General features: G+C 46.8%; 1 protein-coding gene across 1 annotated transcript in view; it reads left to right on the top strand.

Moving 5' to 3' along the window:
- COL5A1 (collagen type V alpha 1 chain) overlaps positions 1-7,103 on the top strand; it is a 128,448-nt gene extending 121,345 nt beyond the window's left edge. Inside the window, 2 exon segments of the mRNA XM_054284342.1 lie at positions 3,714-3,947; positions 6,631-7,103. Coding sequence (XP_054140317.1) covers positions 3,714-3,947; positions 6,631-6,777 — 381 coding nt within the window. The 3' untranslated portion in view covers positions 6,778-7,103.
- Positions 7,104-16,125: the final 9,022 nt, after the last annotated feature.

Raw genomic sequence — 16,125 nt, 5'->3', positions numbered from 1 at the left:
TCGTCCTGGGGACATCACCTGGGGACACAGGGGACATCCTGGGGACCCTAGGGCAGCTCTGTCTGCACAGAGCCCTGCAGGAGAGCTGCACCCCACAGGGAGTTCTGCATCCTACAGGGAATTCTGCATCCCACAGGGAGTTCTGCATTCCACAGGAAGAGCTCCATCCCACAGGGAACACTCCAACCCACAGGGAATGCTCCATCCCACAGGGAGTTCTGCATTCCACAGAGAATGCTCTATCCCACAGGGAGAGCTGTTGTAGTCTCCTCCCCAGTCCCCATTTTAGGTGTCCCCATTTTGTGTGTCCCTATTTTGGGTGTCCCCTTGTTGCTGTCCCCCAGCAGTGCAGCCTTACCCCCAGAGCTGAGAGATCCCTAAAATGCTGCCCTGAGCTGTCAGGGGGTGAATCTGCACATCTCTGGCCTCTCCAGGACAGGTTTGCCCCAGAGGGTGAATTTTGTCCCCATATGGAGATGAACCACTCTAGGAACTCCCATGCTGACCCCAGAGCTTGGGAGAACCAAAGTCATTCATTTAAAGGAAGATTTCCAGCCAAGCCTAGTGGAAAGGAATTTGACTGAGTCACAATTAAGCATTTTCTTTCATGGGGGAAGAGCTGTTTTGAGGTCAAACAAGGCATAAAGCAGGAAAAGCTCTGGTTTTTTATCTGGTAACAGGACATGCACAGAGACCCAGTGCTGGGATGTCAGATTTGTATCTCCAGCCCCAGAAATGTCCCCTGGCCCATCAGTCCCTGTAGAATCAGTGGGATGCACGTGAGCTCAGTCAAACCGAGGAGAATGTGGGAGCAGGCAAATATTCCATGGACACAACCAGGGCCAGGAGATGCTCTGCTGTGTCCCACTGAGTTGTCCCTCCCCAGGACAGGGGTTCCTGCCCCAACTTCCACCTTAAAGGGCAAACAACCCAAGCCCTGGTTGTTTCCCACGTTTGCCACATTCCATCGCCACTAAAACACATTTTGCTCTGATCCTGCCCTCGAGGAGGACACGGCTTCTGGGGCTTCTCTGCATCACCAAACCAGGCTGCAGAGCCAAGGCTGCAGCCTCCTGGCTCCTTGGAGGGCAGCTACTCATAGCTTAATTACAGAGCACTTCATCAGTTAATGTTCCAAGTGCCTCCACTTCTCCATCTCCCCTGCTTCTCCTTTTCCCAGCTCTCTTAGAGGCTCACTTGCCAGCCTAGAGCTTAGGGCTTATTCTTTTCCAGATAAAAACATTTCTGATGCTATTGGAGCTCTTTGTTCCATCCTTTTGTGTTGTCATTTTCCTGCCCTTTTTTTTTTTCTTTTTTTGTTTTTTTTCACCTGTCCTGCTTTTTCTATTTGGAAAAATAAAAAAAGCCACTAGTATGTGGAAGACCCACAAAACAGTCAAACACACAGGCCATAAAAGGTTTATTTATTTATATCTTTATTTATTTATTTTAAGATTAGCTCTGATTTTGCCTCAGTTTTGCCTGGAACCATGAAATTGGTAAATTGAGGAGACATTGGCCTCAGCTGAAATTTATGTGTGGAATGGCAGAATCAAAAGGAGTTTGAGTTCCCCTCTGGGTGTAACTCTGTTAGTCCATGGAGAAGGTCCTGATGTCTTGAGGGGCTGAACCCCAAATCTTCCCCAAAGGAGAAGATTTCCAGTGCTGTCAGGATCTCCATATAAATCCTGGGATTGCACAGCTGGGCAGATGCTGCCTTTCTTCTGGAGAAACCTGAAGTGAGAGGGGTGCAGTAAATATGAAATACAACCAAACCAGCTGGGTTTGATGCTCCCACACCATCATTAATCAATTCTACAGAGCCCTTGGAGCCAATTCCTTACTTTTCCTCAGGATGCAGCCAAGCTGTGTTTAGAGGGATAAGAGGCTTGCAGATGTTTTCTCTGTGTGTTACACACAATTCCCAGCAGCTCTAATGAGGCCTGCACCCATCCCATCCCAATCTCATCCCATCCCATCCCATCCTATCCCATCCCATCCCATCATCATCCTCCCAGCCACATGACACCTCCCAGCACAGAGAAAAGAGGAAAATGTTGAATTTTCCCAAACTGAGCAAACATTGTGCACAAAACCAGCTCCCAGTGGCTCCAGCTGGAAAACTGAGACAGGGCTTCACCAAATCTGCACAGCCTGAACAACAAAAAACCCCTTAAAAGGCAGCTAGGCTGCAAAACAAGCACTGGTTTGAAATAAAACTAAATAAGAATCAGTCCTGCAGCTCAGTAATGCCACACTGGGTGTGTGACAAGTCCTTGGCATTTTTTGTCCCCTTCCTTCCACGTGCTGGTGGCTTTCTGGTAGCTCCTCCTGGCATGTGTGGCTCTCTCCTGGTCAGTCACATTTAACTCTCAGGAGGACAGTGCAGCAGCATCCTGACAAACCGGTTGGTATCTTTGTTTATTTGGATTATCTCTTTTAATTCAGTGTTTTCTTGTGGTTATCAATCAATCTCTTCTACTGTTTGCAGCCTGCACCACAACTGGATGGTTGGTGGCACCTGGAGGAGATCCACGTTGGGTGCCTGGGTTTTGTTCCTGGTTGTTTCTAAAGAAACCCTCAGTCCATCCAGGGCAATGGTTTGGAGATGCCACCTCAAGCACAGTCAGTTCATACCTGCAAAAACTCATTTTGTGGGCTGTGAAAGTCCCACAGCCTCCTGAATCCCCCAAGTGCTGGGATTGGGTTTCAATATTTGTTTTTTTAGGAATAAATTCTCCTGCATGGGAGAAAGAGGAGCCTGGTGGGCAGAATGGAGCAAATCCCAGTGTGCAAGACTGGGATTCATAATCTGTGTTCACAACAGGGCAGCAAATCCATTTTCCCTTCACCTGAGCTGAGTTTTTCCAACCAGGGCAGCCCCCAGTCCTCACCAGCAGTGCCAGGATTGCTTCAAACCCCAGGAAAAACAAATGGAGAATGCCCCAGAGTGTGCAAAACAAAACACCCCCAGCAGTCAGAAATTTGTGTCAGACAGGACAGGAAAATAAAGCCCTGAACCCTCACAGAAATTCACCTTTTCTCCACTTCAAAAACTGGAGAAATACACCCAATATGGGCTTAAACTTGAGACATATCGCCAAATTCCCTCCCTCTTGCAGCCAGGGCTGAAATCCCCTTGTCTATTTTTGCCTGCCCTCCTAAGATTTCATTTTTTGCTCACACCCTCACCCCATCCAGCAGGAGAACAAAAAGTTCTTGAGTGAGCAGAGCAGGAACTCTGTGGTGACACTGGTGTCCCTCAGGAGCAGCATCCATGGTGACACTGGTGTCCCTCAGGATCAGTGTCTGTGGTCACACCGGTGTCCCTCAGAGCCCCCAGCTCAGGAGCAGTGTCTGTTTGTTCCTGGTTGTTTCTAAAGAAACCCTCAGTCCATCAGTGAAGAAGAAGAAACCCTCTGTGGTGACACTGGTGTCCCTCAGGAGCAGTGTCTGTGTTGGTGACCCTGGTGTCCCTCAGGAGCATATCATGGTGACACTGGTGTCCCTCAGGAGCAGTGTTTATGGTGACACTGGTGTCCCTCAGGGGCAGTCTGTGTTGGTGACACTGGTGTCCTTCAGGAGCAGTGTTTATGGTGACACTGGTGTCCCTCAGGAGCAGTCTGTGTTGGTGACCTTGGTGTCCCTCAGAGCCCCCAGCTGTGTCTCCCTGTCCCTCACTGCCCAGTGTTGTCCCTTGTCCCCTCTCCCAGCTCTCCTACGTGGACTCTGACGGGAACCCCATCGGGGTGGTGCAGATGACCTTCCTGCGTCTGCTGAGCGCCTCGGCCCGCCAGAACATCACCTACAACTGCTACCAGTCGGTGGCCTGGCACGATGCCACCACCAACAGCTACGACAAGGCCATCCGCTTCCTGGGCTCCAACGACGAGGAGATGTCCTACGACAACAACCCCTACATCCGACCTGCCCTCGACGGCTGCGCGGTACGTGGGGGCTCCTGGCCCTGGGGACACCGTGGGGACACCTTGGGGACACCTCTGTGCCCTCCCCTGCTTGGCCAGCACTGCCTTCCCCAGAGCAGATCATCCCCAAATTTCTGGTGCTTGAGCGTTGTCCTTGACACAGGAGACTTCAACGTGCTCTTCCCTAAGTTGGAAATAAATTATCCCATGGGAATCCGTGATCCTGCTGGAAGTCAGGGGAAGCTGCAGCACCTCCAGGAGTCAAATTAATTTGATTAATCCAATTTATCTGCCTGAAAGTGCTGCTTGCTTTTTTAAAAGTCTCCCTGGGGTTTTGTTCTCACCCAGTTCCTCACACAGGGAGAGGCGAGCGATGGCGCCAGGTTGGGTTGGAAATGGGCAGGTTTTGATAAAGATCTTTGTAATTCTTCCAGAAAATCTGAAAATTGGAGTTGGGAATTGGCAGGGTTTGATAAGGATCTTTTCTTTCAGGAATTCTGAAAATTGGGGTTGGAAGTTGGGTTGGAAATTTTCAGTGTTTGATAAGGATCTTTGTGACTGCTTCCAGAAATTCTGAAAATTAAGGTTGGGGATTTGCAGGGTTTGATAAAGGTCTTTGTAACTGCTTTCAGGAATTCTGAAAATTGGAGTTGGAAATGTGAAGGGTTTGATAGGGATCTTTATAACTGCTTTCAGGAATTCTGAAAATTGGAATTTCCAAATCCAATTTGCAGGGTTTGATAAGGAGCTTTTCTTTCAGAAATTCTGAAAATTGGGATTGGAAATTTGCAGGGTTTGATAAGGATCTTTTCTTTAAGAAATTCTTAAAGTTGGGGTTTGGAATTTGCAGGGTTTGATAGGGATCTTTGTAACTGCTTTCAGGAATCCTGAAAATTTGGGTTGGGAATTCACAGGGTTTGATAAGGGTCTTTTCTTTTAGAAATTCTGAAAATTTGGGTTGGAAATTCTCAGGGTTTGATAAGGATCTTTGTAACTACTTTCAGGAATTCTGGGAGGCAAAGCAGGAAGGGTTTGGTTGGAATTTTTGTTTTTGCAGCGCCAGGAGGGCTCTGGGCTGTGCTGCTCATGGGGTGCTCAAGCACAGCCACAATTTCCCAAGGTGTCTCACGTCCTCCCTTTAATTCTAACTCTTCTTGGATGCTTGATTTGGGTTTAAACTCTGAAAATTATGCCCTCAGGAGATAAAAATTTGGCAAAGCAGGTGTTGCATGCATTTATTTTGAGCCCCAGCTTGCTGGTGTAAAAACATGAATAATTCCCACCCTCTGGAACTGCAGCACTTGGAGCCCACGGGACAGAAAGATTGAGATGTTTGACAGAAAAAGCTCCTCGTGTAATTTGAGATTGAAACGCTTCTGTTCTGGCACAAACAGATTTTTTTACTGATGGAGCAATGAGGAAAATCAGATTAGAACTTTTAACACATTCCTGGAGAGGGAAAGGGCATCCAGCCCCCTTCTGGAAACACTCAGGAGAAGTTTGTCCTCAAGTTTTTCGTATCTCCTGCTGACATAACATCCTTGGGAAAAAGGGCCTTCTCCTCCCTTCTCTTCCTGAATCTCAGGCTTGCTGGAGGAGCACATATTGCACATTTTAAAGGGGGTGAGCCTCCTGAAAACCTCCACCTATTGGGCAGATAAATTGGATTAATCTGCTGCCCTGGCAGATCGTGCTGCCCAAATCACAGGCAGGATATTTGAGATTTATCTATTTACTTAAAAGGAGTTTGGGGTTTACAATTGATTCTCAACATTAAAGATGATTTTAGTCTGACTCTTAGACCCATAAAAAGGCTGTTAGGAATTTAGAGAACTCCACCAGGAGTTTAGAGGTGCTTTTATGTCTTTTTTGGGAGCGAGTGCTGCAACCCATCCAATTGCTGGGCTCAGCTGTGCTGGGTTAATGGTTGGACTCGATCCTAAAGGTCTTTTCCATCATAAATGATTCCAGGATTGAGCCCTACCCTGTGGAGATGAGGTTGGGCTGCCCCATATGGGGTTGCCACAGAGGTCCTGCTGTGGTGGGGAGGGCTGAGGCCAGGGCTGATGTTCTTCCCATAATTTGAATATGTTTTTCCTGAACTTCCAGCCCATTCTCGTAGCTGTGTTCCAGCCTGTTCTCCCGAGCCACACAAATCACAGGGAAAGGTAGAACCCAAAGCTGCTCCATAAATTCTCGTGTTTGTGCAGCTTTGTATGCCCTCAGGGGGTACTTCTGCTCCTGTAATAATTATTTATATTTTGGAAACAACTCCGTGGCCACCAGGCATGATAAAAAGACAGCAGCACCTTGTGCATTCCACCAAACTTTGAATGCGATCTTTTCACTAATATATTCAAATTAAATTGCTACCATTTGCCCAACAAGCCAGGTGTGTCCTGGGGGAGGGAAAAGTACTTTTACACAGCTCCAACTTTTCCAGGCTCCCATTGTAGCTTGGAAATGTGCTGGAGCAAAGTTAGAATGTCGTGATCTGCTTCTGCTCCAAGGTCTGGGCATCTCCCAAGGATTTTTCAGTGTGTTAAACATGCAAATAAATTTATTTGGGTGGTGGTGACTCTGATTTGGATCCAAAACGTCCCAGCAAAAAATCACCCCCACATTCCCAGCAGAGTGGTGATTATTCAGTTGTGCTGATGTTGGCTTGGAGGCATCCTCAGAGCTCCTCTTTCCCTCATTCCAGACAAGGAAGGGCTACCAGAAAACCATCCTGGAGATCAACACGCCCAAAGTGGAGCAGGTGCCCATAGTCGACATCATGTTCAATGACTTCGGAGAAGCGGCACAGAAATTTGGATTCGAGGTGGGACCAGCTTGCTTCCTGGGCTAAAAGAGCCACCTGAACCTAGTCTCCAAATGAGCAACCTCGTAACCTCATTGCGCCATTTAATTAAAAACAAAAAAAGAGAAAAAAGGAAAAAAACCGGAGAAAAAAAAGAATTCCTCCTCACGTGCACGGTCTGAAACTGGACAGCGATGGGTTATTATTTTTTTTTCCCCTCCTCCTCCTCCCCACCTATTTTGTTGTGCCCCTGGTTCTGCCCCAGCCCCTCTGTGCCCCCCTCAGCCATTCCCAGGATGGATATGGAATCTCATGACCAACAGCCACACACGGAGACCTGGCCCTGTCCCTGCTGCTGCCACCAAGCTGAGCCCACCTCCAGCAAACTCCTCCTGCCTCCTCCTCTTCCTCTACTCACCAGGAAGCCTTTGTTTGTTCCTAAGGAAAAAAAAAAAAATGGAAAAAACTTGAAATTCCTCATGTCCAGCTCAATGTTGAAGTCCTGGCAGTCCTGGATCTGAAGCTCCTCTGAGGGGTTTTGTTGCCTTCCACGAGGTTTGGATCAGCTCCAGCATGGCCAATTCCAGAATTTTCCATGTTTCCCCCGCTGAGTTTTCCTCATTCCACGTTTTCCAAAGTGCTGACTCAAGGTCACGCTGGGCATCTCTTTGCCTTGTCTTAAAGGTGCTTCTATTTTTGTATGTTTGTGAGTAAATATTTGTGTCATATTTTATTTGAAATGTTGGAATGTTTCCGCCTTCAAACCATGCAAGTGACCTTGTCTGTATTGAAGCCACCCCATCCCAGCCAAGCTTCCAGCTGGGAATGAAGACAGCAGCTCCTGTCCCCACTTGTGCCTCTTCCTAGCCCCAAACTGGGATCTGAAGCCTTGGAATTTCCCCCAGGATCAGGTGCAAACCAACCCCCTGAGCCACAGATGCCTTTTGGAATGATTCCTTTCCAAATGAGGAAATTAAAGCCACTTTTTTAACAAATTCCCTACAAATCTCCTGATCTAAAAGCAGGATCTGCATTGAGTCTCTGACTTTTCATCCACTTGCTTAACACACATATTTTAAATTAATTCTTCTTTTTTTCTTTCAGCATTTCTTTAAAATGATAAGAATTAAACCTGAATCCATTCCCAGTGGCAGATCCCAGTGGCAGGGGAAATCCATTTGTCCTCTCTGAATATCAAGAATAAAATAAAAAAAACTTAAAAAAAAAGAAGGAAAAAAAGGTGCTTTTTATAGTTATTTTTACATATCTCTGTGGTGCTATCTGATAACTTTAACACAACACTGGGGATACCCTGCCACTGGCCAATCTCCCACTTGGCTTTTTAAGCACTTTCAGGCAGATTTTGGCTGCTGATAAATGCATGGCACCTTCTTATCTCTTCTGTCCAAATCCTGCTCCTCTCCTTCCTTGGATAGGCCCATGTAGAAAAACACATTAAATGTCCTTACAATTTTTATTATTATTATTATTATTATTATTATTATTATTTGGTTTTCCCAAGGATATCCACGTCTTTTCCCAGTTGGAAGCAGAGCAGATTGTCCTCAGTGGCTGAACGTTTGTGGTGCTAATTTATGTAGATGTTGGGTGTCCTGAAGCCGTGGGGGTGCTGCCCGCCCAGCAATCCGGGGAACTTGCAATTTTCCTGCTCTTCCCACTCTTTTTTATTCCTTCCACGGCTCCCACCGTGCTGGCACCCTCTTCTTTTCCCATTTATTTTCCCCTCCTTGCCCATTTTCCTTCTTCAGGTCTCTCAGCTGGAAAATAACTGTTGCAAGGTGGGGTTTTTATAAATTTATTATTATTATTATCCTTCAGCCCGGAGCGTTCAGCTCAAGGGGGATTTTTCACCAGCAAGGAAAAGACATCACATTTACTGTGAAAAAAGCCTTTATATGATGTCTTTTCCCCCCTCCTGCCCAAATTGAGAGCAACAGCATCCGAGGGAGGGAGCGGCGATGCCAGAGGTGCTTTTGGGGCCTGGAGGAGCTGTGTCCATCCCTCTCCCTTCTTTTCCTGTGCTCTCTCTCCCACTTTAGGGAATTAAAAAAAAAAAAACCCAAAAGGTGCTACCCTAAAAACTGCAGACTCCGGGCAGCAGAGCAGTGAAAAGGAATTTAGGATAATAATTAAGGAATTCAGCTTCTCAGTCACCTTGGCAACAGCGGGAAGGGCAGGAAAGGTTGCACATCCCAGCAAAGCCATATCCTGATATTTCTGGTATTTTGATATTTGTCCACACCTGTGTGTGTGTGTCTGCCCAGGTCATGGGATTCTGTTCTCAATTTTCTCAATTTTCTCATCAAGGGAGCTTTTTTTTTTTTTTCCTTTTGATTTCTCTGCTTGAAGAAGAAGAAGAAAAAAAAAAGAAAAAAGAATAAAAATTTCCTCTGTTGAATTCCACAGTGTTGTAATTGTACTGAGCTCCCAACTGTTCCAATCCCCCCCAGACCACTTAGCTACGGTATATTGCAATAAAATTACTACTTGTATTTGCAGACCTTCTTTTTGTGTAATTTTATTTCCCTCTTCCCCTTAATATATATTGACTTGAACAAATGTTGATAAGAAAAATAAAACCTATGGAAAAAAAACCCCAACTTTTAGTACATAAGGCCCTTTTTAAAATATAGTGTCAAATGCCGTATTGTACATTTCTTCAAAGTCCAATAAACATGTCATAAAATTTAAGTGTAATGCCCATAAGAGCTATTTTTAAATATTTTAAACCTGTGTAATAAAGGAATAAATGTAATAGATTTTTTTTTTCAATAAATCAAGTTTACTGTTTCCACCTAAACCCCCGTGATGTTGAATCTCTTCTTGGAGTTGATTGCAGCGGGATTTCCCCAGGACCCCCCTGCCCTCTGGAGCCTGGAAAGTTCAGCAGAGCAGCATTGGAAGTGCTTAAAGGTAAAGAAATACTGTAAAGTACAACCCAAACCCATCATGAGGAGGAATTCCAAGCCTGGAATATTTTCTTTGTTGTTTTTTCTTTCTTCTCAGTGAGAAGTTCCAGTGCAAAAATCCAACCTGGTTTTGGTTGGGTGTGGAGGAGAAGATTGTGTGGCCACCAGCTCTTCACCTTCTCCACAGCAGCAGAAACTTCACCAGAGGAGTTTTTCTCTTATTGATCTTCTCATCCCAAGACAAATTCAGGAAAAAAAAAAATTCCAGCTTCTTGGTGAGCTCCTCAACCCCCGAATTCCTGTTCTTGGCCCCAGGGCTCTGCTGTGTGGAAGGAAACACCACAGGGGACACTTTGTTCATCCTGTCCTCTTCTTCTCCTGCAGGTTTCACTCCAGGGTCCTCTGGAATTCTCTGTGGGATACTCCACCAGTGGCTGCCACTGGATCCGAGTCACTCTGGTCCTCAGGAGCTTCTCCAAACAAGCCTTGCTTGCTGCTGCTCCAAGGGATGTTGGACCTTCAGGAGGTGACATCTGGAGCTCTGCAGGTGGGTCAGGGGCCACAAGCCCAGCTCAGCAGTGACCAAGTCAAGCTCTGTGTCCCAAAAGCTTCTGCCCTTCATTCTTTGGCTGCAGAAGGTCTGTGATGATCTTCAAAGGTGTCCAGAGAAGGAGCCTAAGTCACAGATTGGGGTGGGTTGGAAGGGAAATTGAAGATCAGCCCCAGTTCCATAGGCAGTGCCTTCGAGGCAGGAAGAAGTTCATTTCTTCTCATAATGGAGCAATAAATTCTCTTTCTCTGAAAGATTCAGGTGTCCTGTGGCTGCTATCTCACTGTGAGTCCTTTCTTTAGAAAAAGTAGCCTACACAGCGCAGTTTCTATTTTAACATTTGTTATAACCTAAAACTACATTTAACACATTTCTTAAGAGAATTAATACAGCATTACTTTCTAACACAACACATATAATATTCATTTTAATATTTGCGAAAAGCCAATTACAAAATACACATTTTTCACATGGGCTTTTATTCTAAGTGCCCTGGGCTGGGATTTCTGCCCTGGGCTGGGATTTGTGCCCTGCTGTGTGAGGAGAGCAGGTAAAACCTGCAGAGTTTTCCCCTCGCTGTTGGTTCTGCAGGAAGATGTGTCCATGTGCTTCCCACACTGCTGCCAGGGGTGAAACAGGGGCTGCTGTGGGATTTGCTGTCTACCTGGGAACATGGGAACTGTTCTGTGCTTTGATTTTCAGCCCTGCTCTGGAGGAAGAGGCCCAGCCCCTCGTGCCGCTCTGTGACCAGTCACTCCCTGCTTTTCATCTTGGATTCCCTTGCCTTGCTTCAGTTGGACTCCATCCTCTCAAGGTGTTTTACAGCCTGAAGAATTTTGTGATCTAACTGCTGGAGCACTGGCTGTCCCTAAAGGAGCCCATCCTACGTGATTTGTAGGAGTGGGATAGAGAGCAGAGCCCAGAGGCCCTCACCAAACACAGCTGGCTTGGATCTGGGTCTGCACCAGCACCAACCAGCACATCCCAGTTCCTCCTGGGAGCTGGGAAAGGGGACAGGATCACAGCCCTGGCCTGTCCCCCTCCCTGTGCCCCTCAGGGTCACACTGGGATCACAGCTCCTGCTCTCCACAGGATGTCACAGCTCTGGTTGGGATGCTCCTGCTGCTGTCGCCTCTCCAAGAGATGTTCCTCCCCCATCTCCTCAAACCCTGTGTTTACAACAGACTGGTAAAAATAAAAATGGCCAGAAAAGGAGCGTTGGCACTGGTTAAATTTAGAGAGCAGATCCTGGGCATCCCCTCCCTGTCTAGGTGAGTTTTGGCAAACAAGAAGGGAAGCTGTGAATGGGTGTTTCATACAAAGGATGGAGCAGCCTGAGAGCCACCAGAGCTCTCCTGGAGAGACAGAAACAGCAGGACCAAGTGGGAGGCTGCAATGAGGAGGGGAGAGGATTGTGCATGAATTAGCATGGAGAAAATATGCAAATTGTTGGGTAGAGTGAGGCTCTCGTGGCATTCAAAGGAGCTGGAGCTATTCTTGTCCTTCAGCTGCTTTTTGTCCTGCATCTTCTCCCAGCCAGGCTGGATTTGGCTTGGGTTTTTTTTATTATTGTCTCAAGCAAAAAGGAGAATTGATCTGACCCACAGCTTTGGGAAAAGGAAAAAAGAACCACAAAAACTGTCTTATGTCTTCCTGTGAGAAAAAACAAGTGAGCTGGAGGTGCTTCTGGCAGTTCAGCACCACCTGTAAATTAATCTGCAGAGTGCCCAGAAAAGCTGAAGCAGTACAAGTCAGATGTGTCCCCTCTCTTCACACCTTGCCCAGGAGCTGTGCCTCTGCAAATTACCTGCCCTGGCTTTCCAGCCAGACAATTCCCTTTTTTAAATTTTTTAATATATTTTTTTACAGGACTGCTCAGTGCTGTGTGTGTCACTTGGCACCACGAGCCCGGTGTCCCTCTGCCATGAGCAGGTGGGAAGCAAGGATTTATAATAATTATCCAATAATTATATTATCCCTGCATAATCTGGATTTTCCTTCCTTTTTATTTTCTTCCCACGTGCTTTTCCTTTGAGGCCAAGCTGGGCTGATGTTCCCAACATCTGTCAGGGGCTGTTCAGGCAGGGCTGCTCCTCTGCCATTGTGCAGTGACCCAAAACCAGCCTTGGAAATAATTCATCCTTCTTAATTCATCTTTCCCTCAGCACTTCCAGCTCTGGGGAATCCAATCCCTTTTCCCATTAGGGGATCTTCTGTGGAAGTGCTGGATTTGGGGTCTTGCACTGAAAACTCATTTTGCTTTTGATCTGAGAGCAGGAGGAGTTTAGTGAGCTGTGTTTTTATTAATGGCACCTATTGCCACCTCATTTATTCCTCATAACTTCTCTACCTGCAGATTTTCCGCATCCTGGGGCATCATGGCAGCAAAGTGATTTTTTCCAGGGGCACAACCCAGGTGCTTCCCACAGCAACAAACAAAACCCAGTTCACACTCCTATTAACATCATTCCTCAAACATCCCCAAGCAAAAACAAACACCCCAAAGAAACCGAGCACACAAAACCCTGCAGAAAGCAGCTGTTCCCTCCTTCAGAGGGGATCCAACGTCGCTTGTTCCTTCGGAGATGCACAACGAGGGGAGCTGCGAAGCGCTGAAATTACATCTTGTAAGCACTGCCTGTCACGCTCAGAGGCACCCCTGCAACAGCCAGAGCCAGCCTGGCAGCCCTGGGACTGCGTGTTCTCATCCTGCCTAATTATTAATATGTTAATTGGACAGTGAGATGTTGTTCTTTGCGGAAAATTCCCTGCGCCGCGCTTGGATTATTCTGGTTTTTTCCCCTCAAGCTGCTTCTCAGCTCGCAGATTTTTTGAGCAGAGCCTGAGGGATCTTTTTGCCCCATCCCTGGAAGTGTCCAAGGCCAGGTTGGATGGGTGTGGAGCAGGTTGGGATAGTCAAGGTGTCCCTGCCCTGTCTCTGGATGAGCCCTGAGGTCCCTCCAACCCAACCCATTCCTGGATTCCCTGATTCCCTGGGCACTCCAAGAGAGTCCCAGGTCAGGAGAGCATCAGGAATAATTCATCAGCAGTATATAGATGATCTTTCAGATGATAATTCATCATCAGTGCTGATAACTTGGGAATATCCCACAACCTGAAGGCGGAAGGGCATTGCCATGGTTATGTCATTTCCTGGGGATCCAGAGGGAAAAAAATGCCCTGACTGTGCCTTTTTAACTTTAAAATGTCACCAGGAGCTGTTGGGGGTGGAAAGGTGGTCTCACACATCCCAGGTGTGGTGATGAGGAAGATCTCTTCAGGACTGAGGCACAAATTCACACCCAAAGCTCTCCTGGGAGCTCCCAGATGGAAATCAGTGATGGTGTTCACAGGGATCTTATGTTGAAGGCAGAGATGAGGATCTGACTCAGTATTTCAGAAGGCTTGATTTATTATTTTATGATATATATTACATTAAAACTATAGTAAAAGAATAGAAGAAAAAGTTCTCCTCAGAAGGCTAAGCTAAGAATAAAAAGGAATGAATAAGGTTTCTGTGACAAAGGTTTGTGACTCTCAGAGAATCCGAGCCAGCTGACTGTGATTGGCCATTAATTAGAAACAACCACATGAGACCAATCACAGATGCACCTGTTGCATTCCACAGCAGCAGATAATCATTGTTTGCATTGATTTTGTTGCTGAGGCCTCTCAGCTTCTCAGGAGGAAAAATCCTAAGAAAAGGATTTTTAATGAAAAATGTCGGCAACAGAAATCAGGGCTGGGAAGTGCCTCCCTTCAGCCCCCTTCCTTGAAGGCTGGACCCCATCTGCTCCTCACTGCCACCAGCACGATGCTGGATTTCAGGAGGGAGCAGCAGCCACTAAAAGAACCCCCAAAATTGTCCCTTTTTAGGATTTTCCCTTCAAGCAGGTTCATCCGAGACCCCGTTGAAACAGAAATCAAAAACCTGCCAGACTCAAAATATTAATTAAGATACACAACAGGGAGAGAGGGGGAGAAGAAGGAGGGGGGCATCCATTCAGGAATTATCTGTTTCACAAGGCAGCGTTCATGGCTTCCACACACATCCATCATTTTTGGGAGGGGGAAAAAGCAAGAAATTAAATCCAGCCCCAGAGGAAGTTTGTCCACCACCATGGATTTAATTTCCCAACTTGCATCAGGCAAAGATTAACCTTGCTGAAGGGCACCAGTGGAGCGGGGAGCAATGTACAAATTAATCCCTGCTATGAGTTTCTCTAGGAGGAAACACTGAGCAGGATTAAATATTTATTGTATATAAATACCTTCTTTCCCACCTCCCCCATTTCCTCTCCTGATCTGCATTTCAGGCTCCTTCCAGTTTGCCCAGCAAGAGTGCAAGGGTTTGTTTTTCCTCCTGGATGAGGAGGAAGGTTTGAGGAATAATTCATTTGCCACCTTGATTTTTTCCCTTCCCTCCCCTCCCAAGATTGATACCGTGGCACTTAAAGGGGAGAAAATCAAGTTGGGCTGATCTATGACCAGACACTATTTATTCTCATCTGCAATTTTCCTCAGCATCCTCAGAATTAAAATCCCTTTGCAATCTCTGCAGCTGGCTGCAATGTGCCATTTCCCTGCCTGCCCTCCTCAGATGTCTTTTCCCTCTGATCAGGGCCCGCCGTTATCGATGATGTGATTCTGCTTTACATTCTGATGCTTCTGGGGTTTTTTGGGCCATAAATAACGTTCCTGTGCAGCTCAGGCACAATCATTCTGAGGGTTTGTTGTTGGGTTTTTTTTTTTCCTTTTCTTATTCCTTTTCCTTCTCTCTTTTTCTTTCTATCTTTCTTTCTCCAGCTCTTGCAAGGGGTGATAAATTCAGCATTTCTTCCCCCAATGTGCACTATGGAGCCCATCCCTTCTCACCTGGGATTTAGGCTCAGGGGTGACCCTAAAAACAGGAAAAAGACCCTTTTCCATGGATCCTGGGCTTCCTGGGAGGAACAAACCAGCCTGGAACAGAGCATGGCTCAGCACTTTAATCCTAGAAAGCAGCAGAGGGGCACAATGTCCCTCTGTTATCCCGAGCTGGGGACATTGTTGGAGCAGATGAAGATGAAACCTGGTTTTTTTAGAGATTACCTATTTTCCATGGATATTCCTCCTTGATGGGATTTGGGCTGGCATGGATGTGCCCTCTGCATCCTGCCCCAGCCTCCTGGAGCAGAGAAGATGTGACAGCAAGGCTGCAAAACATTTATATTTAGGGATTTTTTTTGTCTGATTAGAAATAGAAAAACATCTGAAAAGCATTTGGACATGAAAAACATGAAAAATATCTGAAAGCAGCTGGAGATGAACCATCTGAAACATCTGAAAGCAGCTGGAGATGAACCATCCCACCAGGTCCTTGCACCTCTTGATTCCTCTCTCCATTACCTGGAGAGTCTCTTTGCTCTCTAGATGACCTGGAGAGTCTCTCCCTGCTCTCCAGGAGGAGCAGGAACATCTCCAGGTCACCATTTCCAGGAGCAGGAGCATCTCCAGGTCACCATTTCCACCTGCTGCCCTCGCCTTGCTGAGCCAAAGTGAGCTCAAGGAGAGGAAATGCTCTGAGAAGTGCCAGGAGTGGGTCAGCCTGGAAATCAGGAAAGGTTTAATCACTGGAAGGGTTGGTAGGGCTGGAAAAGCTGCCCAGGGAAGGGGTGGAAGTGTTTAGAAGGCACAGGTAGGGACAGGGTTGAGTGGTGGCCTTGGCAGTGCTGGGTTAAAGGATGGGTGTGATGGTTTCCCAGGGTTTTTCTGTGATTCCACGGCCCAAACCCATCCTGGGGGCTGCACTGAGGGGACACTGCAGGTGCCAGGGGCAGGGGCTGGTTTGTGTCACTGCTTTGGAGCTCTGGGACAAAGCCCAGGTGGCTCCAGCTGAGTGAGGGGGCCAGGGCCCCCCAAATCAGCCCCAGCATC

The sequence above is a fragment of the Melozone crissalis genome, unplaced genomic scaffold (assembly GCF_028551555.1).
Source record: "Melozone crissalis strain CALT ecotype California unplaced genomic scaffold, PUWL_Pcris_2 ptg000041l_1, whole genome shotgun sequence".
Lineage (NCBI taxonomy): Eukaryota > Metazoa > Chordata > Aves > Passeriformes > Passerellidae > Melozone > Melozone crissalis.
The sequence above is the reverse complement of the archived record's forward strand: the minus strand, read 5'-3'. Positions and strand labels throughout refer to the sequence as shown.